Source organism: Trachypithecus francoisi, unplaced genomic scaffold (assembly GCF_009764315.1).
Source record: "Trachypithecus francoisi isolate TF-2019V2 unplaced genomic scaffold, Tfra_2.0 Lachesis_group10, whole genome shotgun sequence".
Classification (NCBI taxonomy): Eukaryota; Metazoa; Chordata; class Mammalia; order Primates; family Cercopithecidae; genus Trachypithecus; species Trachypithecus francoisi.
In genome coordinates, this window is record NW_022681455.1 from 15,750,979 (window position 1) to 15,778,818 (window position 27,840).

At 37.4% G+C, this 27,840-nt stretch overlaps 1 protein-coding gene across 5 annotated transcripts in view; it reads right to left on the reverse strand.

Moving 5' to 3' along the window:
* Nucleotides 1-27,840, reverse strand: part of DTNBP1 (dystrobrevin binding protein 1) — a 154,592-nt gene that overhangs the window by 89,469 nt on the left and 37,283 nt on the right. For all 5 annotated transcript variants that reach the window (XM_033216298.1, XM_033216297.1, XM_033216299.1 and 2 more), the window contains 2 exons: nucleotides 22,696-22,828; nucleotides 9,984-10,116 (listed from right to left, as the gene is read on the reverse strand). In XM_033216298.1, coding sequence (XP_033072189.1) covers nucleotides 9,984-10,116; nucleotides 22,696-22,828 — 266 coding nt within the window. The remainder of the gene's footprint in view (nucleotides 1-9,983; nucleotides 10,117-22,695; nucleotides 22,829-27,840) is intronic.

A 27,840-nucleotide genomic window follows, 5' to 3' on the forward strand; every position in this document is an offset into this window, starting at 1 on the left:
TAGGCGTGAACCACGGCACCCAGCAAAACATTTCTTTACCACCAGAATTCTCAGAACCTTTAGCATGCTGGTGCACACTGCAAAGCTCCATGGGCAAATGCAAAGTGTTTCTGGAGCTTATCTGATCACAAAACGTTTTATCAATGGCAACCTATTCAGTCTAGTATTCCATGCAGAAGAATTCAGGGAATGTTATAGCTATTAAAAAATGTTTAATTCAATTTTTATATGTTGATAGTACATATCCATTCCTGAAGTCAAACAGCACCCAGGAGATATATTTATAGCGAAGACAAGTAGTCCCTGCCTCAGCTCTCTCTACCTTTCTGCCCTGTTTTTCACAAGCAGCCACGTTCAATTCTTTCAGTTATTTTTCCTGGTATTCACCTCTGTTATTTCTAAATAATCTGCAAATATTAATATTTATTTTTTCTATTTTAAATATTACTTCTTGATTTCCTGCTGGAGAAGATGAGAATTAGCTATTTTAGACCACTGCTTCCCCTCAACACAAATATGCTTCTTCTCCCCCATCTCCCCAGCAAGTTTTACGACAATTCTGCTTTTAATTATTCCAATATCCCATAAAGACTGTTTGTGACTGAGCCATGTAGTATATTATTTCTCTTCTTTTAAAACTCTGTTTCCCCTCAGCATTAATATCTACCTCCTTGCTGTTCGCTTGGTTTTAAAACAAACAAACTTACCTGTAATCCCTCATTAAACCCTCCATCAGGGTTTAATAATTAAGGTTATAAATAAATAAAGGAGTCATAAAGCTCCTCTCAATATTGCCATGCCTATCAGACAGTGCATTAGCTTCATTTTTTCCCCCTTGGAAACACTACTTAGAATTCTCCAGAAGGCTTTCCTGTCCCAATATGAATTGCTCTCTAGGCTTGCTGAAGCTTCTCACCACCTCCCTGGAAATTCCCTTTGTGTCTCTTCTGAACAGAATGAATCCTCCTGGAGTGACTCATCTCTGCTCGGTGCAGGCTCTTCTTCCTCTTGGGTTATTCCCTTATGTGTGGAGCATATCCTCCAGGAGCTTCCTGACAAAGTGTTCACATCAACCACACTGGAGCCCTTGGCTATCTGGAAATGACTTTATTTCCTCATGCTTGATGAAAATTTTGCCCAGTAAATATTCTTAGTAACCATTTTCTACTTTCAGCATTGTTGCTGAAAAGCTGATGTTCCCTTTGATTCCTGATCCTTAATATAAAACCTTTCTGAAGGTTTTTATGATCTTTATTCCTAGTGTAGTGAAATTTACAAAAATACGTATTTGACAACAGATCTTTCTCCACTCATTTTGTCAGACACTTCATGGGCTCTTTTAAACTCAAACACTCATATCCTTCAATTCTGGACAATTTCCTTATGTTATTTGCTTAATAAATTTGTCTCTCCTCCTTCTCACTCCTTGATTCCTGAAACTCCTAGAACTCAAATATGGGACTTAGGAATGATCTTCACATTCTTAGTTTTTCCTCAGACTTTGTGTTCTTTTAGAGGTTTAACATTATCTTCCCATGCTTCACTTGAAGTTTCCTACTTTTGCTAGCTTATTTCTAAAAGCTCTTTCTTGTTCCTTTTCTATAGCATCTTTTCTTGTCTCATAAAGACAAAATGGGTTCTTACAAGATGGTCCCATATATCTGAAGCTACTAATTATAATTTTTCAATTTTTTTTTTTTTTTTTTTGAGACAGAGTCTCACTCTGTTGCCCAGGCTGGAGTACAATGGCGCAATCTCGGCTCACTGCAAGCTCTGCCTCTCGGGTTCACGCCATTCTCCTGCCTCAGCCTCCCGAGTAGTTGGGATTACAGGCGCACCCTGCCATGCCCAGCTAGTTTTTTTGTATTTTTAGTAGAGACAGGGTTTCACCATGTTAGCCAGACTGGTCTCGATCTCCTGACCTCGTGATCCACCCACCCTGGCCTCCCAAAGTGCTGGGAGTACAGGTGTGAGCCACCGTACCCAGCCTTGTTTTTAAGTTTTCTTCTGCTCCTCAGTCTCTCATTCTTTTGCAGGTTTTAAAAAATATTGATTACTAGCTTACAGTCTATGTATTTCAGTTGTTTTCATTTTGGAAGCTTTCTTGATTGAATATGATTTCTCAGCTGTCCATTCGTATTTGAGTGAGGCACCAAAAGTTGATTTGAAGTTATACAGAGCATGAGCTCAGCATCAGAGGGTGGTAAGAGCAGACCTAGCTGTTTCACCACATACATACAACCTAAATATCCCTATCTGCAGGCCTTTTCTTGTGGACTGGTCAGGTGCAGTTTTGCAGATGAACCCTCCATTCTTCTGCATAGGGGATATGAGTTTGGCTGTCAGAGTTCTGGGACCTACTGGGGAAAGGGGCCTAAACAGTCTTATTGTTTACTATGTAGGCTTTCACTTAGTTCCTCTGTTTTCAATACGGTTGTACCTCTACCTGTCCTCGAATGTGTTAAAGTCTGGAGCCCCTCAGGTGCAATTCCACGTTGCCTGATGAGCTAGGGATGGGGTGATCACCTGGCTAAGTGGAGGATCAAGGAATCTTACTTCACGTATGTGCTTTCAACACACCTTATCTTTCAAGATCCTGGTGCCTTCAATTCCTGAGCCCTTCTAGAATTCTGCGGTACACACCAGCACATATTTCTTCTCTGAGTTCCCCTCTCCAGGCACTCACATCCTAGCTTGGGTTTCAGCCTTCTTGGCTTTGCTTGTCAGTTACCACTTATTTATCTACTTTCCATCTCGTAAAAGTTAACATCATTTCTCATCTACTGTTATTTCTTTTCCATTCTTCTTCTTTTGAATTGTAACTTTAAAAGCTCTTTATTATCATTTTAGTGGATTTTCAGCAAAGATGACTGTTCAGTCCATTCTGTTAAATGGAAGTTCTGCATCAGTCAAACTATTCTGGTGTAATTACACTAGCCTTCATCACATTTCCAGTTCTGATACCCCAGGAATGAGTAAGAGTAACAAAGAAGTAGTTTAAAATGTAAATGAAATATCTCTAAATAGCAAATGTTCTGCATGATTTATTTAAAATACATTTTAGTTAATCGATATTTGCCAAATGAAATTGCTCAACTCTGGTTTTTAACCAAAAATTTATTTACACTATGATCAATTATTAATCAGCCATATAAATAATCAGACTAAATAAATTACTTTAAAGGGTTTCTTTTAAATAGATAATTCATCCTTTTATAGGCTGAATGAAATAGGCTAAGAGTTTCAGGAAGATTATAGTTTATAAATAGATTTAAGCAGTGTTTCATATTCAGTACTTCCACTATTTGTGTTTAGAGAAGCAAGTTAACTAGAACTAAGTCACATGTGATTCTGAGAGCTAAATAAACTGGTTCTTATTTGGCCCTTTAAGAAGAAAACTGTCTCATATTCAATAACCTTGCCAGAAATTATCATTATCTCTATTTTACAGATAAGAAAGCTGAGGATAGGTCATTTGCAAAAGGTCAAACAGGTAACAAGTGGCAGAGAAGAAATTCAAGCTGAGATCTTCAAGGACTTTTCACAATAATCCAAACAAATTGTATTTCTCTTAATAACTTTGAATTGAATCAGTAATGATATCAGGATAAAAATATGCCTTTAAATCGCAAGTCTAATGTCTTATGAGACAATTAGATGCAAAATTAGCATTTATTAATAAACATCTATTTTATGAAGATGCTATAAGTATTAAGAAATGTCTACATAATTTTTTTAAAATTAAATCTTGAAAAGTCAAAGTACTACTTTAAATTTCTCACCCTTGAAACTTTTCACTGAAATTCTTAGGTTTAAAAACTATTATGACATTGTACATTAATCCCTCTCATTGGTATCCTTGAGAAATAGAAAATAATTTTATAATTTTAGAAAATTTGGCCTATCAGAGTATGAAATATTTACCATTATTTATAGATTTCAAGCTACTGATTATAAGCTGGTAGTTCTCAATTGGCACACTACTTTTTCTTACATATTTCAGAGTAACAGGCATTATCAACAAATCTGTTTATCACATCTAAGTTTATTTAAAAGATGCAATTTTTAAAGAAGTTTTTAAAATGCTAGTCAAGAAAGTTCCAGACTAAGCAAAGCTTTACAACAGAGTAAGGTGTAAAGGAAACTGAATGGCCTGTCCAAGAGCACAGAGTTCATTACCAACGAAGCCAGGTCCTGGGTCTTTTAACTCTAAGAAGAATGCTATTTGTACTACATAATTCTACCTCCAAAAAGACAAATATGCTGCCATTTCAATTATATAAAACACACTAAGACTCAGTAGATTTTGGTTTTTAAAGTGATGCTTTTTTTCCCAACCCTAAATTTTTGTTACTTTATTTTAAAATTTATTTTTATTTATTTATTTTGAAATAGGGTCTTGCTCTGTCACCCAGGCTGGACTGCAGCAGCATCATAGCTCAGTGCAGACTCGACCTCCTGGGCTCAAGCAATCCTCCAGAGTACTGGGACTACAGGCATGCACCACCATACCCAGCTAATTTTTAATTTTTTTTTTTTTTTTTTTGTAGAGATGGGGACTACGTTGTACAGGCTGGTCTTGGACTCCTGGGCTCAAGCAATCCTCCCACTTCAGCCTCCCAAAGTGCTGGGATTACAAGCATCAGCCACCATGCCCAGGCATCATTTTATAGCACATAAATTATAATGCATTGATTAAAATATATCTAAGTCACTGGGTGAGGGTGAAAAAAAGCAAATAAAATTTCATAGCTCCAAATCTTATTGCCTGCTTTTCTATCTAATCATCTTAATTTGTCAAAACCTGAAATTCAATTGTATGTATTAAAGGGTGGGCATACCTCATTTTATTGCACTTATCAGATATTGCACTTTCTAAATAAATTGAAGGTTTGTGGCAACGCTGTGTTACGCAAACCAGTGCCATTTTTCTAACAGCGTGTGCTCACTTCATGTCTCTGTGTCACATTTTGGGAATCCTCACAATATTCCAAACTTTTTCATTGTTTTATGTATTATGGTGATCTGTGATCTTTGATATTACTGCTGTCATTGTTTTGGGGTGCCCCAAACCCCATAAATGTTGTATGTGTTCTGACTGCTCCCCTGACAAGCCATTCTCCAATTTCTCTCCCTCTCCTTGGACCTCTCTATTCCCTGAGACAAAACAATATTGAAATTAGGCCAATTATTAATAATAACCCTACAATGGCCTCTAATTATTCAAGTGAAAGAAAGAGTCTCACATCTCTCACTTGAAATCAAAAGCTAGAAATAATCAAGCTTACTGAGGAAGGCATGTCGAAAGTCAAGACAGGACAAGAGCTAGGCCTTTTGCACAAAATGGTTAGCTAGGTTGTGAATGCCTAGGAAAAGTTCTTAAAGGAAATTAAAAATGCTACTCCAGTGAACACATGAACGGTAAGAAAACAAACCCACTATATATGGAGAAAGTCTGAGTGGTCTGGACAGAAGATTAAACCAGCTACAACTTTCCCTTCCTTAAGTTAAAACCTAATCCAGAGCAAGGTTCCGACTCTCTTCAGTTCTATGAAAGCTAAAAGAGGTGAGAAAGCTGGAGAAGAAAAGTTTGATGCTAGCCAAGGTTGGTTCATGAAATTTAAAGTAAGAAGTCATCTCCATAACAACAAAGTGCAAGGTGAAGCAGGAAGTGCTGAGGTAAAAGCTGCAGCAGCTTATCCAGAAGATCTAGCTACGATAACTGATGATGGTGAAAATGCTAAACAGCAGATTGTCAAGAGACAAAATAGACTTTTATTGGAAGAAGATGCCATCTAAGACTTTCATAGCTAGAGAGGGGAAGTCCATGCCTGGCTTCAAAACTTCAAAGGACAGTCTCATTCTCTTGTGAAGGACTACTGGTGACTTTAAGCTGAAACCAGTGTCTCATTTACTACTCTGAAAATCTTGGGAGGCATCCTGAAAATCCATAGAATTACGCTAAATCTTCTCTGCCTGTGCTGTATAAATGCAACAACAAAGCCTGGATGAAAGCACATCTGTTGGTGGCATAGTTTACTGAATACTTTAAGCCTACTGTTCAGACCTACTGCTCAGGAAAAAAAAAAAATCCTTTCCAAATAATATTGTTTATTGACAATGCACCTGGTCACCCAAGAGCCCTCACGGAGATGAACAAGTAGATCAATGTTGTTTCATTGTTATGAACACAACATTGATTCTGCAGCCTGTGGAATAAGGAGTCATTTCAACTTTCAAGTCTTATTATTTAAGAAATACATTTTGTAAGGCTATAGCAGCTGTAGATAATGATTCCTTCAATGGATCTAAGTCAACTGAAAACCTCTGGAAAGGGTTAACCATTCTAGGTGCCATTAAGAATGTTCATAATTAATGGTGGGAGGTCAAAATATCAAACATTAGCAATAATTTTGAAGAAGTGGATTCCAACCCTCATGGATGACTTTGAGAGGTTCAAGATTTCTGTGAAGGAAGTAACTACAGATGTGGTAGCAATAGCAAGAGAACTAGAATTAGAAGCGAAGCCTGAAGATATGCTTGAATTACTGCAATCTCGTGATCCAACTTAAACAGATGAGGAGTTACTTCCTATGGATGAGCAAAGGAAGTGGTTTCTTGAGAAGAAATCTACTCCTGGTGAAGATGCTCTGAACATTGTTGAAATGACAAGAAAGGACATAGAATGTTACATAAACTGAGTTGATAAAGCAGCAGTAATGTTTGAGAGGATTGATTCCAATGTTGGAAGTAATTCTACTATGGGTGAAATGCTGTCAACAGCAACACATTCTACAGATAAATCTTTCCTGGAAGAAAGAGTCCATTGATGTAGCAAACTTCATTGTTAAGCTATTTTAACTAAGATATTGCTACAGCCATCTTAACCTTCAGCAACCACCACCTGATAAGTCAGCAGCCATTACCATAGAGGCAAGACCCTCCACCATCAAAAAGATTACAACTCACTGAAGGCTGATGATCATTAGCAATAAGGTATTATTAATTAAGGTATGTACATTGTTTTTTAAGACATAATACTAGTGCACATTTAATAGACTACATGCAGTATAGTATAAACATAACTTTTATATGCACTAGGAAAGCAAAAAAATCATGTAACTAGCTTTACTGCAGAATGCAGTGGACTGGAACAGAATCCGCAATATCTTAAGGTATTATACTAGGTTTCCAACAACTAAATTTCAACACATCGTGATAGAAAAATCACAATAGTCATATAATTCTTGTATTATGTAGCTAAAAATCAATGGGCTATTTAAATATATAGATTACCCATCTCTTTATAGCTACACGAGTTAATAATACAAGTTAGTCAGAACTTGCAGCCACTGACAGAGCACTTAGCTGGTGCCAAGCACTATTCCAAGCACTTTACTGATTCCCTAAAACCCTATAATGTACTGTATCGTTATTATCCCCATTTCACAGACGAGAAAACCACCTTCTAGGGTCACATGACCTGTATCCAAGCTGTCCAACCTCCTGCAAAAATTTCCTCTCAAAATTCTAAGCCTTCCTACCATGTTCCTTGAAACTCTTGTTGTATTACAAACATATTTCCATGCCTAACTTCTTTACAACAGAATGTCTCTCTAACTTTTCATTTAACAATGAAGACTAGCCTGAGCATTTCTACCTCTGCTACCTTCCTCTTAACCGAAGTTCCTCTTTTCCCACGCCCACATATCAGACTGGAAATGCCCTGGGTCACAAGGTGCACCCACTCATTCAAAAGTCCCTTCTCCAGGCCGGGCGCGGTGGCTCATGCCTGTAATCCCAGCACTTTGGGAGGTTGAGGCTAATGGATCACCAGAGGTCAGAGGTTTGAGAGCAGCCCGGCCAACATGGTGAAACCCCGTGTCTACTAAAAATACAAAAATTAGCTGGGCATGGTGGTGTGCGCCTGTAATCCCAGCTACTCGGCAGACAGAAAAAATGCTTGAACCCAGGAAGCAGAGGTTGCAGTGAGCCGAGATCACGCCATTGCACTCCAGCCTGGGCAACAACAGTGAAACTCTATCATAAAAAAAAAAAAAAAGTCTCTTCTCTGACAAGAACTCTTTTTTTTTTTTTTTTTTTGAGATGGAGTCTCGCTCTGTCGCCCAGGCTGGAGTGCAGTGGTGCAGTCTTGGCTCACTGCAAGCTCTGCCCACCGGGTTCACGCCATGCTCCTGCCTCAGCCTCCGGAGCTGGGACTACAGGCGCCTGCCACCATGTCCGACTAATTTTTTGTACCTTCAGTAGAGACAGGATTTCACCGTGTCAGCCAGGATGGTCTTGATCTCCTGACCTCGTGATCCATATGCCTTGGTCTCCCAAAGTGCTGGGGTTACAGGCGTGAGCCACTGCGCCTGGCCAAACACTCCATTGTTCATGCTGCCATACGCCCTCCTACCATCTTTGTGGGACAAATGAAATGTATAGAAAGCACCTCTGGAAAATTCACATACATACAACCTTTTGTAAATAATCTGTTCCATGGCCTCCCTGGAACTCTTCTGAAGCTCTTCCACAGCCTGCACATGAACCCAGAGATGGGTTCATCTCCCATCTCTGCCCGGCAGTCTCTCAAAGTATGGTCCACAGGCCACCCATATCAGAACCACCTAGAAGGCCTGTTTAAAACCATTCTAAATTTAAACCATTCTAGAGGCTTATGGAAAAAGGAGTCATTTCAACTTTCTCCACTGGAATTAACTTTAGAATGGACTCCCCAAGGACGGAGCCCAGGAAACCCCATTTTAAATACTCTCCCCAGGAGACTTTTACGGCCCATTAACATTTAGTGCCCATCTCTAAGTATACATGACCCTGATTGAGAACTTGTGTTCTAAAATACTCATTGCTATTCATTTCTGCCTCATCCCTTGGCCTCATTCTAGAAGACTTTAACATCAATACAGCAATCCACCTCACCTGTGTATTAGCTTCCTTGGGGGTGGGGGGAGTGGTATATTAGTGACCAGCTCCTCCTGTCCATGATAGCAACCCACTCCTGTTATTGTCACTAGACCCAGAACAACTCCACTTATCAGCACTCCTAACACCAAGAGTGTACTCTGTCCAATCTATCCATCTCCCTCTCCTACCAAATCTGCTCTTGGGCCACAGCCAGACCCAATTCCATGACTTCTGCTTCCTCCCAACTAGCAAAGCCCGCCTCCAGCTTCTGTTCCAGAGGTGCCCAGCACAGACGACAGTCTGTCTCATGCCCTCTGAGACTGACTCCCCACAGACTTCAGAAATACCAACCCTGTACCTTCCATCTCTGAGCTGACCACTGTAGGACTTGGGATGCCAGAGCTAGTCTAGCAGGCTATTACCCTTAGACTCCTTTTCCATCTCCAGTTCAGGTTGGCCTAGTGATAATAGCTATTATTATAACTAATATTTACAAAGCACTAACTGAATTAGGTAACAATTAATTCATTTAATCCTCACAACTCTATGATAGGGGTACATCATTATCCCCATCATAAACCAGTGACATTGAGGCTAAGAGAGATAAAATAATTCGCCTAAGGTCCCATAGGTAGTGTGTGACTGAGCTGAGATTTGAAGCCCTCCAGCCCCTTTCCACAGCCTGAGCTCAGGTTCCTTCCTTCTGTTCTAGTAATGGAGGAGAAGAGCAAGAAAAGAAAAGAGCAACCCAGTCATTTGCCACGTGGAGAAAACTAGCTCAGGGCTCCTATTTTGCTGGAAAACTTTGTCCTGTGCTCCACTCCTTCATCTTTATATTTGGGATTCATGTTTTACCCTTTCCTGAGCTTTCTATAACTCATCTCCAAAAGATGGCAACAGATAGTGGTTTTTAAAAAAAGTTTTGGAAAGCTTATTTATCAGCTTCATGTTGAAACCCTTGTCTTTTATCAGCCGGGACTTCTAAAGAGTAGCATGTAAAGTAACATGGAAAACTTCGAGACTGAAAATGAATACGGTAGCAAAGTTTTCAAACTCACCTCTTATTTTTCTTGTAATTCTCCAGTTGCTGGGACTGCATATGTTTGCATCTTTCTAGTTCACACTGCCCACATAAGTCTTCCAGATGCAGCAGGTTGTTCTCTACCTCCTCAAAACTCGCCTCTAAATGAGCTGAAAGTATATAAAAATAAACAAACTTCAAAAGTCAGAATCCTTGATCATGATGAATACAAAAAGTATCAAAAAGGTGGCCAGGTGCAGTGGCTCAAGCCTGTAATCCCAGCACTTTGGGAGGCCGAGACGGGCGGAACACGAGGTCAGGAGATCGAGACCATCCTGGCTAACAGTGAAACCCCGTCTCTACTAAAAAATACAACAAAACGAGCCGGGCGAGGTGGTGGGCGCCTGTAGTCCCAGCTACTCGGGAGGCTGAGGCAGGAGAATGGTGTGAACCCGGGAGGCGGAGCTTGCAGTGAGCTGAGATCCGGCCACTGCACTCCAGCTTGGGGGCAGAGCGAGACTCTGTCTCAAAAAAAAAAAAAAAAAAAAAAAAAGTATCAAAAAGATAAAAATTTACATTGTTGAGATTGTTTTGCATTTTTAAGTATTTTTTATTAAACTTTCTTGAAGCAAAAGAAAACATACTGGCCAACATTAAAACATAACTCAAATTATCTTTTTTGACTACATTTCAAGCATTATCAAGAAATAAACTTTCCTAAATACTTATTAACCAGGAAGACAAAGAAATGGAGAAACATTATCTTGATTAACATAATGCTATATCCTAATGATCCCATATACCACATGCGAATAACCAATTTTCACATAATAAGAATATGGCAAAATATAATTAACACAAATTATACCTAACTTAACCTAATTATACCTATCCTTAACTAACTTAGTATCTGTGTTTCTAAATTACGTTAGCATTTGTTTTGCCTCCAGCACATCTCATACACAAATCTTCAAGGCACAGTAGATATGCACAAATACCTGGTAAGCAGGGGTTACCAGGCTACTCAGTGGTTGGGTGAGGAAGTGACTTCGCTCTGCCTGTCAGGTGACTAGTCTTTCACTACTCCACTCTGCTGCTAGGCCACAGAGCCTTGCAGCTTTATTGGAACATGAACATCACCCACTCAAACCTTTCACTGAAAGGATTCAAGACTAAAGCGTAGAAAAACAAATGCAGTGCCTTGCCCAAGCAAGCTAGTGAAGGGCCACACGGCCAGTGAAGGGCAGTCAGGAATCCACACTGAATCCCTCTCACATTACACTGATTTCCAATTGATAGGATGCTAAGTAAAATGAGATTGTAGGGGCAAGGATTAGTTGTTTTCTCATATAAAAGAAAAGCTTTTGAGGTCAAACATTCGAGAACTCAGAGCCTCATAACTAGTTATCTATTATTCACTGACATATGACAGTCACTGGGATACAAAGATGAAAAAGACAGTCCTGGAGCTCAAGGAGCTTACAGGAGAGGGGAGGCATATTTCAATGGCAACAGAGCATGACAGAGTGAGGTGCCGTAGGAACTCAAAGGAGTGGCATCTAACACAGATGAGGGAAAGCTCAGCAAGAAATGATTCCCAAGCCGGGAAGTAACAGTGATCCAGTGGGGAAAGGAGCAGTGAAGAGGAACAAGTTGGCTCTGCAGCCTTCCAGTCTTGGGTTCATTTAAAGGGCTATAATATAATTCCTTCATTTATGTACTAGCTTTTCATATGACTTTCTAAATTCGCTTTCATAGCATTTAGGTTTGAGACAAACTCCTCAAATTTCAACTGACAATTACAGGTTTATTGTGATGCAAATGTTTGCCTGTTTTTGGAAGTCCTAGAGAGAGCAATTAGGCACAAGAAATAAAGATATCCAAATAGGAAAGGAGGAAGTTGAAATGCCCGTTTGCAGATGACATGATCTTATGTAGAGAAAACTCTAAAAGCGCCAGCAAAAAAACTTTTAGAACTTAATAAATTCAGTAAAGTTGCAGGATACAAAATCAACATACAAAAATCAGTAGCATTTCTATACACCAACAATGAAATTGCAGGGGGCAAGAAATCAAGAAAGCAGTCCCATTTACAATAGTTACAAAAAATTACAATACTTAAGAATAAATTTAACCAAGGGAAGGAAAGAGCCAGGTGCGGTGGCTCACACCTGTAATCTCAGCACTTTGGGAGGCTGAGGCAGGAGGATCACTTGAGCCTAAGAGTTTGAGACCAAGGGGATGAAAGATCTCTACATGACAAACTATAAAACACTAATGAAAGAAGTTGAAGAAGACACAAAAATGAAAAGACATCCCCATGTTCAAGCATTAGAAGAATATTGTGAAAATGATGATACTGCCAAAAGTGATCTACAGATTAAATGCAATCCCTATCAAAACACCAATGACATTCCTCACAAAAATAGAAAAAAAAAATTCTAAAACTCATATGGAATCACACAAGACCCTGAATAGCCAGAGCAATCCTGAGCAAAAATAACAAAGCTGGAAGCATCAGATTGTCTGACTTCAAAATATACTACAAAAAGCTATAGTAACCAAAACAGCATGATGCTAGCATAAAAACAGACCTGCTGGAACAGAACAGAGAACCCAGAAAACCCAAAAATAAATCCACCTATTTATAGCCAATCAGTTTTTGACAAAGGCACAAAGAACATTCATTGGGAAACACATGGTCTCATCAATAAATGATGCTGGGTTAAGTGAATATCCATATGCAGAAGAATGAAACTAGACCCCTAACTTTCACCCTAGAACAAAATCACCTCATAATGGATTAAAGACTTAAATGTAAGAGCTGAAACCATGAAACTACTAGAAGAAAACATACAGGAAACATTTCAGAACATTGGTTTGGCCAAAGATTTTATGGAGAAGACTTCAAAGGCACAAGTGACAAAAGCAAAAATAGACAAACTAGATTACATCAAACTAAAAAGCTTCTGCCTGGAAAAAAAACAAATCAAGACTGAAAAGACAACCAGCAAAACGGGAGAAAATACCTGCAAATGACTCATCCCACAAGGGATTAAAATCCTTTCCTTTGAATATATCCCTAGTATAGGACTGCTGGCCATATGGCATTCTATTTTCGTTTTGTTTTGTTTCAGCGGAACCTCCATATTGTTTTTCATAAGGGCCCTACTAATTAAAATTCCCAAGAAATTCTTATACAAGGAACCCAAACAATTCAACAGCAAAAAATAAAAATAAAAATAAATCCTATTAAAAAATGGGCAAATGAACTGAATAGACATCTCTCAAAAGAAGGTACATGAATGGCCAACGGGTATATGGAAAAATCTTCAACATCACTAATTATAAGGGAAATACAAATCAAAACCACAATGAGATATCATCTCACCCTAGTTAGAATAGCTATTGCCAGATGGAAATAACAGGCACTAGGGACTCCAAAAAGGGGGAAGGGTGGGAAGGGACAAAGACTGAAAAACTACCTATTGGGTGCGATGTTCACTATTTGGGTATTGGGTACACTACAAGCCCAATCTCTTCCAATATGCAATACAGCCACACAACAAACAAGCACTTGTAACCCCTTACCCCCTAAAACTAATAATAAAAAAAAATAGCTATTACCGAAAAGACCAAAAACAACAAAGTCTGGCAAGGACGCGGAGAAAGGGGAGTTCTCGTACGCTGTTGGTGGAAATTTAAATTAGTATAATCATTATGGAAAACAGTATGGAAGTTCCTTAAAAAATCAAAAGTAGAACTACCATATGACCAGCAGTCCCACTACTATCGGGAATACAGCCAAGGGAAAGGAAATCAGTATCTTGAAGCATTATCTGCACTCCCATGTTCATTGCAGCTCTATACACAATAGCCAAGACATGAATTCAACCTAAGCATCCATCAATAGATGAATGGATAAAGAAAATGTGTTACATATAAATGATGGAATACTATTCAGCTGTAAAAAAAGATTTAAGTACTACCATTTGCAGCAACATGGATGAGCCTCGAGGACAGTATGTTAAGTGAAATAACCCAGGCACAGAAAGATAAATACTGTTATGTTTTCACCCATAGGTGGAAGCTAAACACGTTGATCCCAGGGAAGTAGAGGGTAGAATAGTGCTTACTAGAGGCTGCTGGGGAGGTGGGCAGTAGCCAAAGGTTGGTTAATAGATACAAAACTACAGCTAGATAGGAAGAATAAGTTCTAGTATTCTATAGCACTGTATGGAGAGTATAACAATTTACTGTATATGTTCAAATAGCAAAAGAGTGGATTTTGAATGTTCCCAACACAAAAAAATGGTGTTTGAGGAGATGGATGTGCTGACCACCTTGATTTATTACACACTGTGTACATGTATCAAAAATCACACTGTGCCCTATAAATATACACAATTATGTGTCAATTAAAAATAATAATAAAAGCAAAAAATACACAAAAACTTAAAAATTTTTAAAAGAAAAGGCAGACACTGGGAGAAAATCTTTGTAGAACATACCTGATAAAGGACTGATATCCAAAATATTACAAAGTACTCAATTTGCAACTGAGGGACAGTCTACAAAATATCTGATCACCATGTCTCAAAAAATTGTCATGGTCATCAAAAACAAAAAATGTTTGAGAAACTGTCAGAGCCAGGAGGAACCTAAGAAGACAAGATGACTAAATTTAATGTGGTCTCCTGAATGGGATCTTGGAACTGAAAAGAATTATTAAGTTAAAAAAAAATTTAAAAAGTATGAATTTTTATTAATGAAGATTTTATTTTTAATTAATCTTTGTTTGATCCAAACAGCTGTTAGATAATCCAAGAAGTGTTGACATTTTCTCTTTTCATCCTCCCCTCAAGCATTTATCCTTTGAGTTACAAACAATCCAATTACATTTTTTATTTTAAAATATACAGTTATTATTGGCAATAGACACCCTACTGTGCTATCAAATAGTAGGTCTTATTCCTTTTTTTTTTTTTTTTGACACTTTCTAATATCCTAAATTTTAACCCTACTAAATATTTGTGCTTATAAAAACTCCCTCTCCCCTCTGCTAGGGTATAAGGCTTAAAACATGAATTTGGTGGGGGGGAATAAATTTTATTCAAAAGTGAAAACATGATGACAAGCAGTTTAGCAGTTTTCTTCAGGCATTTTAGGTACTGACTTTCATCATATTGATATATCACTGTAAACCACTGGTAAATCTGGAAAAGGCTAATAATAATGTAGTTCAGGGTGGTTTTGAACCCAGCTTCAGAGGCCACATCAAACAGCTACTATATGTGATTATGGAACGCTTAAATGAAACAATTTGTAAAATCTAAATTTTAGCCAATAACTATACTTAAGATTTTTAAGAATGTCACAAATGGTACACAAAGAGTTTATATGGGGCAATCAGGCAAAATGATGTACTGCCATTTACATATTTTTTTTTTTGTAGAGATGAGGCCTCGCTTTGACCTGGCTGGTCTTGAACTCCTGGGCTTGAGTGATCTTCCTGCGCTGGCCTCCCAAAGTGCTGGAATTACAGGTGTGAGCCACCACACCCAGCCTACATTGTTTTTTGTTTTATTAAATGAAAAACTGACTAGGAGATTCAGCTTGGGAACTAGTACTCCTAGCACTAAAGAAGCAATACTCAGTTCATTCTATTATAACTAGTCTGACAGGGTCTTAAAATGTATAAAAGACTATCATAGCTAACAGGATTATGTAAAAGGTTGTTTCATTTTGATTAGTGATAAAAACTAGAATAGTTAAATTTAATATAGACTCCATTTAACTCTAAGCTACTTGGTGCATTCAGTATCATGCACGTATGCTTAGCATATGGGGGACTGGTTAAGAGCTAGGCTTTGAAGCACAAGCTTAAAAACCCAGCTCTGCTCCTGCCAGATGAGATGTAATGTGATACCTCATCTGTGAAGAGAGAGCTAACAACACATATCTTGCAAAGCTGTTAAAAGGATTAAATGAGCCAAAGTACCTAAACTTAATACTTGACACTTAGTAAATAATTAATGTTTGAATATAAAAAAAAGAGAAATTTTTTAGATTAGCTAAGTTTTATATTTAATAAGTCATTTAGAACTAATAATTTCATTGACCAGTAATGATTATGATGTAAACAAGATCTATGGATCTATTAGATCAAAATGTCAACAACATTTTCATTTTTACCTTACAAACTTACACACCTATAAGTTATTTTCCAGACTATATTCTTAGACTTAAGATCTCCTACTGGTAAAAGCAATGAAATTTCAAATGATTTTTCTGAAAAGAAACTATGTAATGGAGCCAACAATTATTCTATGCTGGAAAATGTGTATGTTCTTTTTACCTTTTTAATCTTTATCTGGACAGATGGCAATTTCCATTTAGATTCTAGCTCTGCTGGTTGACTACAGAGCTAATGAGGCCAGGAACTTAAATGAGGTTGATCTCTAGGCAGGCCAATTAATTTCTCATGGACAGAAATTCTGTTCTAGGTACAAATTGTACTTGCTGCCCCAGTCACTCTTTTGTTAATAACGTGGGGACCAGATGAAAACATGTGAGTGGTTTATCAACCTGGAATTCCTAATGAGAAACATGCTGTACATACTTCTGAATAGGACAGCATCATGCTCTTGTGCTGAATGACAAATTTAGACTAAAAATGCTTGAAATAGTCAGTGGTCATTTGACTGCTAACACCAAATTCATATTTATGTTCTCCCCTTTAAAAAGCTTCACAGGCTCCGAACCCTTTCAAGTTAAACTCGTTATCATTCAGAGACCTACTGCTCTCTGGCCACAAACTGTGTTTACTTCACTTCTTTCCTTCACATATTCTACATTACAGCAAAACAAGATGAGTCCTGCACGTTGGTGCCTCCTCCTCCTTGCCTCTGCCTGTCCCTAACCCCGGCCTGTCTTTTCAGGCTTAGGCCAGTGGCAGCCCGCCCTCCTCCCACAGGACTCCCTTCCTCTTCTGTGCTGCCCCAGACCTTTCAGCCTCACATAGGACTCACATTCTGACTGACATCATCCAACTAGTTGTGTACTCTCATCTCTCTCAGGAATCAGTAAGGGCCTTAAAGGTGCAGACTGTATTTTTGCTTCTTTGCTATCCCCTAATAACTTGCCTGTTGAATTCAATAAAGAATAATTGCTGGTGATAGAATGATTCTATTACTCTAACATGTAAAATAACCAAGAAGGCAAATCTATTCATGGTCATCTAGTTTAAATATTAAGAGATTATGTCAAATTTTGTAAAAGAATAAACATAAGCAAGGAACTTAGAAAACATTAAACAACATGATGATACTTTTAGTATATTAAACCAGGTCACATTATCAGTGACTTAAAACAGAAGAAGTGATGAAAATTTTCCACTTTAACATTAGTAGACTTGAAATCAGTAATAAAATATAAAAGAATTGGTATTAAAAAAATTTCATCCCTTCTTATATTAAAAACTTAAAAAAGCTCTTCATATAATAATGACAGTACATACATAATGTGTATTCTGAATATTTTATGTTGAATTTAAGTTGGCAGAAATTTAATTTTCCTGTCACAGCCTGCTCATTTCCTGTTGCAAAACAAGTTGCATATATGAGTACATTTGGTAACCAACTTAGGATGCATATACATAAAATACTAGCAGGCCTCCACGGACACAAATATACCTTTACAAGAAGCTCAAGTCTCACCATTTTGCTCGCTATAACAACAGCATATGTCTCATTTAGCGATCAGTGGAAGAGATAGGTAGAATTTTATTGTGAAAAGCCATTTGGGAATGCCTGACAGCTGTGCAAAAAAGAGCTTCACAAATCTTTGTGAGAAGGCTGTCCCAGAGGAAAAGCAATTCTGTTTGGAATTTTTCTTTGTGCCATTTGTTTCAAATACATATTATTTGTAGTGTAACCACTAATATATAAAGAATGAAGCAGCACAGTAAAATTACTTCCCACTTAATGAGTTCTTTTCTAACAAAATAATTAGCCTCATGGAACAAAGAAATCTCCTTTGGCTGCAAACCCATAGGTCACAGAGGCCAGGTACTGAAAGACCACAAGACTCTTCAGATGCTTACGTTACACTTTTATGTACTAAGGTAATAAGGTAACGATGGTATGAACAAGGAAACTTTAAGAGGTACATTAACTTGCAAAAGCCATTATGGAACAAATGAGATCTATGTAGTAGCATAAAAGGTGTCTAAGAGAATTAATGTGCCTCTCGAAGGGTCTAACCTCAGAAAGGAACCTGGACATACGATAATCTAGCTCATGAAAAACCAACAGAGCTATGATAATTTCTCTGTTAGATGCCCTTTAAAATTCTGTACAGAAGAAAGCAAAATAATACTATATCAGGCTAGGTCAAATCAAAAGAAAAAGACAAACTCAGTATATGGCTGCCATTCTCTTATATCTAAGAATTGCTATCTAAGAATTAACAGAATCTTCTGGCTGGGTACAGCGGTTCAATCCTGTAATGCCAGAGCTTTGGGAGGCTGAGGCAGGAAGATCACTTGAGTCCAGGAATAGTTTGAGGCTGCAGTGAGCTATGATCACATCACCGTGCTACAGCCTGGACAACAGAGTTAGATTCTGTCTCTAAAAAAAATTAAAATTTCAAAACAAAAACAAAACTCAGAATTTTCTGTTCTAGATGAAGGGAACAGTCTTTTTAAAATAGGTCATATAAAATAAACTAAGAAATAGAATTCAAAGATAAGGTTTCAACATTTTGAATTTCAACAAAGGAATAGGATTATACTACCCTCTAGTGGAAGTTCAAGAGAATTCAGTATATACTTGTCAAACATATTTTTCCAGTTTTATGATTAAAAAGCATGTGGTTTTTCACAGAATAAAAACATTCCATTGTATACTTATACACTTTCAATGTACAGAATACTAATATCACCACATTGAAAGTTGTGGTTTTGCATTCTAAACTGTTTTGCAGCACAAGCTGAATTGCATAACTTCCATCCAAACCCTCCTGTCACAGAATAACGGTTTTGTAAATTCACAAAGGCTAGAGAGGTCCCCATTAGAATGTCGACATCTTGATGGCAGATACCCACCCTTGTTCACTGCTGTGTGTCCAGAGTCTGTACGCAGTGTGTGGTGCGTGGCAGATGCCCAGCATGTACCAGGCACTGTGCTAAGTGGTTACGTTTATCATCTCATTTAATCCCCCAAATACCTACGAGACAGGTATGCTCATCATCATTTTGCAGACAAGCAAACTAAAGCTTGGAGTCATCGAGAAATCTGCACAGTTCTTAAAGTGAGGAAGTTGTAGGACTGGGAGCCAAACTCAGATCTGTAAGTTCATAGCCCTTGTTTTCCAGTTCCCAGCATACCTTTATTATTTATTTTTAAAATGACGAACCTTATAAGTAAGTGTCAATTAAATAGGCTTCTGCAAGCTGGACTGAAACCAACATGAATGGATCATCTGCTGTAACTTAACAATTCCCAAGGGGCTAGGTACCAGGAGTCATATTAATGAAGCCATGGGATAACACAGCTAAAAGCATCATCAAAAGTCCAAATTGCTCACATAAGATACAACCTGTACCCTTCAATGAAAGCAGGCCCTCTAGAGAGCAAAGTAAAATCAAAAGAGTGAAACAGCCTGGAAAATGAGGGACTGACAGGATATGGTGTTACATCTGACAGTGAAAGGGCAACAAGTTCAAAGAAGTTAGGGGAACTATGTGACCAAATAAAATCGCTAACTGTTTTCTTCTAAGTGTGTTTTTATTTTTTTATTATTGCTTAACTATTTAAGCCTTGTAATACTATGTCAAGGTATTTGGGTGATAATAGGAGAGATTTTGAGGCTCAAAAAAAAAAAAAAAAAAAAACCCAGTAAATGAGTGAGCATTTAAAACACTAAATGTTTCCAAAATCTAAGAATGATACATAAATGCATCAAAATGAATTCACAAAGTACATTAATGATGCAGATATATGTTTACACAACTCCATCAAATTTGGCTTCAAAGTGTTTATTTTCCTACTGTAAAGAATATCATCGCAGGGCGCGGTGGCTCACGCCTGTAATCCCAGCACTTTGGGAGGCGAGGCGGGCAGATCACGAGGTCAGGAGATTGAGACCATCCTGGCTAACACGGTGAAACCCCATCTCTACTAAAAAAAAAATACAAAAAATTAGCTGGGGCGTGGTGGCGGGCGCCTGTAGTCCCAGCTACTCGGGAGACTGAGGCAGGAGAAGGGCGTGAACCTGGGAGGCGGAGCTTGCAGTGAGCCGAGATTGTGCCACTGCACTCCAGCCTGGGCAACAGAGAGACTCCATTTCAAAAAAAAAAGAATATCATCAGCACTGATTCTATAAAGCTTAAACTGCTTAGCTAAAAGCCTCATGATTTTAAAACATCTCTCTCTGGGCTTATTCTAGGCCAACAAATACTAACTAGGTCTCTAAAATTCCAAGTTTTGATATGCTATCTTCCACAGTCATTCATCACTAATTATTATAAATACCAGGCAAATAACAGCAATAGATTAAAACCCAAAGGAAGCATGCATTCCAAAGGCTAACAGATAATTCAGATTGGCAATATACATGAAAAACCACCATCCAGACATATCTTCTAAAAAAAAACTGAACTCACTCTCTAAAAAGAGCTCAATATCGGTTAGACACAGATGAGAGGAAAAAAATGACTCAAATTAATTTAGAAGTTACTAACTAGAACAGTTATCAGATAATCTTTTAGCTTTCATTTGTGTTTAGTGTTAGATGTTCTCAGATTACTAAAAAAGAAAGGATCCAAGTGAACATCTAGAAGGCCTATCTTGTGCATTTAAGAAGCCAAAATGCAGTTTCTGAAGAATAAGGTCATGTATTACTAAACATCAAACCTTTTTCAGGATATCAGAATCCTAATTGGGAATGAACATACACTATATTTTATGAAAGACTTATAGAGACTGCATTTCCTAAACAGAATTGACTATGAAAATAATTAGAATTGTGGCAGAATGCATTTAATCAGCAGAGTGGTATTAAGCAAACAACAACCATCTGTAAACAGATTTACTCTCAGCTGGGGAAATAAAAGAGGTTATCATAAGAGAACATGTCTGCAAAGAAGCATACAACCAATGAAAAGCAAGTGACTCAAAGAGATACAGAAAGATGAGCTGAAAGAAAGTGGCTAAGAAGAATGTTCCAAACATCTTAAGGGCTATATCCAAGGCTTGGGAAGGACCATTACTATACCTGTAAGAGGAAACCAATGCAGAGGGCAACGACAGCCATTTTACATTTCTCTAAGACCCAGAATCTCCTTTCCATGCCGTGCCTTCAGAAATAACAAAACACTGACCCTGAAAGGCGTGGCAACAGCCAGGGGACTTGAAGAATACAGTTCATAGAGACCTACTGAGAGCCCTCATCCTGCTACCTCATCACCTCATCCTACTGCCTCATACTGATATTGAGGATATCATCAATGTGGTTGGGATCCTAGATGCATTTATACATCTTGTGATCCTGAGCAAGTTGCAACCTCTCCAAGCCTTAGTTTATCTGTAAATCGGGAATAATAAAAGCTACATTTGTGGGGTTCTTGTGAGAATTACAGATAGTATCGTAAAGCATATCATGATCTCTGACATAGAGTAGGTGCCATAAACAAACGATAGCTACTGTTATCAGCAACAGCACTCCAAATACTATGTATCTATTTTGTTCACATACAAAAAACTGTTTTATGACTTGCAAATTACTTGCCTTGTATATTAGTTGTGTTTTGCTTTGAATAAGGCAATATTAAAAACAGGAGGAGATAATAGAATATCTTTAGCTTCCCACCTAAAAGACTAAAACAGGTTATTAGCTCATACAGACAGCTCCTACCTCCTATTTTACTAAGATCTTAAGCTTGATTAGGAAATAGTAAGCTACAGTATTACCCTTAGATGTGGCATCATCAAACATAAAAGACAATTTTCTGAATATAAACCCAAGAAAAAAAAATACCAATATAATCCATCCAAATGAACAACACCAAAAAAATAAATTTCCAGAGTATAAATTTAGCCAAACTGGTACCCTGATTTACACTGTTGTTGTTGTTGTTGTTGTTGTTGTTGTTGCTGTTCTTTGAGACAAGGTCTCACTATGTTGCCCAGACTGGATTCAAATTTCTGGGCTCAAGCAATCCTCCTGCCTCAGTCTCCAGAACAGCTGCAACTGCAGGCACGCGCCACCACACCCAGCACAAGTACCCTCATTTAACCAGGTTTGTTTGGTCTCTAATCCGTTTGAAGAGAAAAAAAAATATACTACAAGACATGAAGTTCTAGCAGATCTAAATTTTAAAAGCAACAATTTCTGGAATACATTCTACAGTCAGGACAAAGTCACCTAATCCATTTTCTACATGTATGCTTTCGAACAGAGACCAAATGTCAACAAAGACAACCCGAGTCACTTTAAGATCACCATAATTATAATTATGTGTCCTGAGCTGACCTGAGGCAGAAACAGTTAGAACTAATTTCTACTTTACATCATTTTCTGTCAAATGCTCAACTCATCAAAATATGAAATTAAGTAGAAATCATGATTTTCCAAAAAATCCTGTTAACCCAGAATTTCATGTGTTCCTAAAAAGCTTTGAAATTACACCAAACCCTGCCCAAGTTGTTTTCATTCCTAAAAGTAATGAATGAAAACATCGGACTTACTCAGATTTGCTGTCATGGATTCTAAGTCTGCGATTAAAGCTGGGAGCTGCTGGAGCTGCTCCTGCAGCTCCACGAGGCTTGTCTTTTTCTTCTCCCAGTGCGCAGAAAGCATGACCACTTCGCTATCCACCAGCTGCAGCACACAAGAAGGGGGGGCAAAGTGAAACCGGCTTTTAGGCACAAAGAAAGTACAGTTAACGTAATGAGATTTAATGTTACCTTTAACAACCCGTCTACTCAGTAGAGATTATGGTATATTCTAAAAGAGACTGAAGCTGTTTTCATTTTTAGAAAAGAACCAACTTAATATGCAGTACAAGAAACCTCAAATTACTGCTTGTATCACTGCATCTTAACCCAGAGAAGAGAAAGTTTAAAAATGACTTTAGAAGTCACTTCTAAGTGTACCCTGTTTTAAGCAGACCATATATTTGAAAATCCAAATCTAAAAAAAATTAAAACAAAAAAACTACCACTAACAACCAAAAAGAAAACAAACATAAAACATAATTAACAGGTAATTACTGGCTTTACAAAAGGAAGTCCTCAAACAAAAGTTCCCTAATACATTTAGAATATATCGTGATTTAATTTACATTTAAACAGGAATACTTCTTGAATAAAGTATATAAAGGAATTCTGAGAAAATTGGCCAATTCCAAAATTCCAGAAAGAGAGGAAATGATTTAAGTTAACAAGGAATTCAGCAGATGTAAAGGGTTCCTAATAGCAAGGTTGTGAAATTCCAGAGCAGCCTAAGATAATTCTAACTTCTTTTGCTAAAGACTATAAAGAAAATGATAAACATTAGCTTCTCCCAGACAATTTTGTTTTGGTCTTAACACAGTGGGAGGGACAAGGGCCTAGAAAGATTTAGAAGGAGCAAGAAGAGGTAATCTTTTGAAAATATCAACATGAATAAGCAAGAACTGTGGGAAAAAACTCCATAATCTGTACAATAAAAAATAAAGGTGACAAAACCTATTATACGACAGAAGAAAATGAATTTGAATATTCACAACAATTTGCACATCTCAAGATTAAGGTTCTCTTTTCTTTTTTTGAGACGAAGTTTCGCTCTTGTTGCCCAGGCTGCAGTGCAGTGGTGATATCGGCTCACTGCAACCTCCGCCTCCCAGGTTCATGCGATTCTCCTGCCTCAGACCCCCCAGTAGCTGGGACTACAGGCGGCTGCGACCACACCCGGCTAATTTTTTGTATTTTTAGTAGAGATAGAGTTTCACCAAGTTGGCCAGGCTGGTTTTGAACTCCTGGCCTCAAGCAATCCATTCATCTTGGCCTCCCAAAGTGTTAGGATTACAGGCATGAGCCACTGTGTCCAGCCAGGATTAAGGCTCTTTAAGAGTTAGAATCTGAATACAACTGATTCTTACCAAGTTCCACTTAAATATTAAGAAAGGACTTTGGAAGACTGATTATATCAAAGATACAAAATTATTTGTATGTGGTACTAGATTGTTTTTGTTTGTACATTTCACTATAGTAGGAATTCTCATTTGAAATAAGAAACTAAGCTATGATACATCTCCTTGTGGTTTCTCAGCCCACGCTGGAGGGATAAGCACATCATCTCTTCATTCAAGCCTCAACTGAGCTGGGAGGCCACACCAACTTTCACACAAACTGCATTTCTCATTATTTTTGTGTATTTAAAAATGTCTGTTGCCAACTGGTCTTTAAAAAGATCTTTAAAAGTAGCTTAAAACACACTGAAAAAACAGCTACAATGCAATAAGGAAACCAAAGCCTGAAATAAGGATCTATGCTCACAAAATTCATTTATAATATTCCACAAACTTCCACTGACCACCCACTATTTGCTAAGCCCTATTTTGGGTACTGAAGATGTAATGACAAACAAATCAGAAAAGAAATTCCTGCCCTCTTATTGTTTATATTTTAGTGGCAGGCCTCATAAATTTTCTTAACTTCAGATTTTAAACTCTAAACAAAAAAATTCCTATATTATGATGCTATTTTGGTTAATAATTTGAAAACTCCAGAATACTTTTTAGATATTAACCATTTCTTACTGAAAATTAAAGTGCAATATTTAAACATTAAAATTTAACTAGTTTAGTTCATGCCTGCAGTAACACTGAAAACTAAATTCTGAATATAGAATATAAACATATGTAGAAAAACTGTATCAGAAAACATGAAACTACCACTTATGTTTAAAAGAATGGAAGGGTAAACAGATTCTCAGAAATTATCAATACTAAAACATTTTGAACATTTCTAAGTACCAGACCCTGTGCTAAGCAATTTACATATATTATCTCATTTAAACCGCACAGCAACCCTATACACTAAGCAATATTATAATCTCCATTTTATAGATTTTTTAAATTGAGGTGTAATGGAAGTTAAGTTACTTCCTCAAGGGCCACAGTGGACTTAGATTCCATCCCAGGGAATTTGACAGTAAGCCTACGCTCTTAATCAACACACTAGGGATTCTGCTATAGGGGTATATAAAGGAAAGAGAAGTAAAAATCTAGCAAAAGAAAGGGTTCTGAAAAACTGTACTGTTACCCATTCATTTTATCATTGTAATTTCTTAATGATCAAAAAAGTTATCTCCAGAAGTTCCATTTTTCCACCTCAAAGTAACTCGCAATAAACCCAGATTCACCACTAGGAAATCAAGTGTAAGGAGTAAGACAAACCCATAGTGCTAAGTTCCAAAATTCTTTCCGGCAGTTATTGAGGTTAGGAGAAGGAAGAAAAAGCACACCAATGATGAAAAGGTACACCAATGATGTAGAATAGGATCTTAGTATAAAACTCAGTAGTTCAGAGTTTTAAGGAACACATCATTTTATTTGATTTCCACACAAGTTTGATAAGCAGAATAAGTAGTGTTAAGCCATGTTATAGATGAGAAAACTAAGAGAGGCCATGTTATCTGCCCAAGGTCAACAGGTATTCGTGCAGCAAGGCACAGAAACCAGGATTTCCATCACTAAATTCAGTTCACTTTCTGCCACAGGCAGAGGAAATCCACCCTGAACGCAGAGAGTGAAACAGTCAAATTCAACTGGCTTAATGTCAAACTGTTAAGCAAAACCATGAATCTTGAAAGTTCAATTTGAAAGCAAGCTAATATTTCACAACAACAGGAGAGGCAAAACACTGAAAGTCTGACTTTAGAAAACTGCCCTCAGAGTCTAAGCCCTAAGTAAGTATTAACTATTTATGGTATTTTTTTTATACATCGCTAAAGGAGAAAAAAAAAAAAAATCGAAACCCTTGTTTAGAAAAAGCCTAGACAGGCTGGGAGCGGTGGCTCATGCCTATAATCCCAGCACTTTTGGAGGCTGAGGTTGGCAGATTATGAGGTCAAGAGATCGAGACCATCCTGGCCAACATGGTGAAACCCCATCTCTACTAAAAAATACAAAAATTAGCTGGGCATGGTGGCACACACTTGTAGTCCCAGCTACTCGGGAGGCTGAGGCAGGAGAATCGCTTGAATCTGGGAGACAGAGGTCGCAGTGAGCCGAGATCGCACCACTGCACTCCAGCCTGGAGACAGAATGAGACTCTGTCTCAAAAAAAAAAAAAAAAGAACAAGCCTAGACAACAAAGTTACCTTTAATCACAGCTGCTTGTTTTATAAACTATTGTTCTGAATTCCAAGACTATATAGTTACAATAATTAGCTTTAAAGTAGATAAGAATAAAATAATTTGTTAAAAAGACAGAATTGTCCAAAAGTATATTTGCCCCAGGAGATTATGCTGTTTAGGTAAAGCCCACCAAAGACACATGAGCAGGTGTGACAAAATAAATTTACAAAGTGACAAGTTTAATACCATGCATATTAAAGATATACATTTAAATATTTACATATATCTCAATAATACATCACAGAAGGCTTTAAAATAAACTTTCATTTTTAAGGTTGGGTACTGTTTCTGGAAAGCCATAGAAGTACTTTGGATGAGCTGTGGGTTTTAAAATAACCAATTATACAAAAATTTAAGATCCTACGGTAGCATAAATTCAATAACAGATCTTACAGAAAATTATTTCTCCTGTATATATTGTTAATGCTTCTTATAATCAAAAGAATGATTTTTGTTAAAGCTCCTCTACAGGACACAGTCTTCATTTAACATGGGATTCATTCATGTTGATACGCATAGGTGTAGTAGTTCACTAATTTTCACTGCTGTATACGATATTTATTTTATGAATAATATCATACTTTTTCCTGCAGATGGACTTTGGAACTGTCCAGAGATTAAACAAAGCTTGCTACAAACATTCTGTTACAAATCTCAAGATGCATATGTGCAAGGGTTTCACAAATGAATCGCAGATGTGTCCAAGATATCTGTCTCCTCATCTCTCAGGGCCTAGGGTAATGAGATACCCCTCCCCAGTCCCTGCAGGTTGGATGTAATGCTCTGGAAAAATTCCTAGAAGCAGAATTGTTGCTTGAAAGGCATGTGCAACTTTAACTTCTACTTAATGCCAACTCATTTTTTCTAATGTGATTGTTCCAATTTATACTCCCAAGTTCTAGTTGTTTATCATCACGTTTCTTCTGAGGAAAGAAACAAAACTGTCATCTGCAAATAATGACCATCTGCACAGAAAGCTCAAAGCTTCTTAAATTTTCAGTAATCTAATGATTACCGAATCTAATTTGGGGTTTCAATTTGCATTTCCTTGATACCAAGCAAGGTTGAACACATTTTACTGTGTATTGGCCATTCATGTTTTCTCTTCTGCAATATGCCTGCTGATATATTTTACTCACTTTTCTCCTGGGTTATTTTAGTCTTCTTTTTATTGAGTCATAGGGGTTACTCATATTTTCTGAACACTTATCCTCTGTCTTGTAAATGGTGTTGTTTGATAAAAAACTTTTGATAAAAATTATCAATATACTTATTTATGGCTGGTGCTTTTTATATCTGACTTAAGAAATCTTTCCCACCCTAAGGTCTTAAACATACTCTCTTCTACTATTTTCTAAAAAATGTACAGTTTTCCTTTTCACATTTAAGTCTAATGAAGTCAAAATGTGAACAAGGTCTTCAACTACTTTTATTCAACATATACTAGAGTTTCTACCCCGTATAAGAAACATGAAAAATTAAAAGTTGT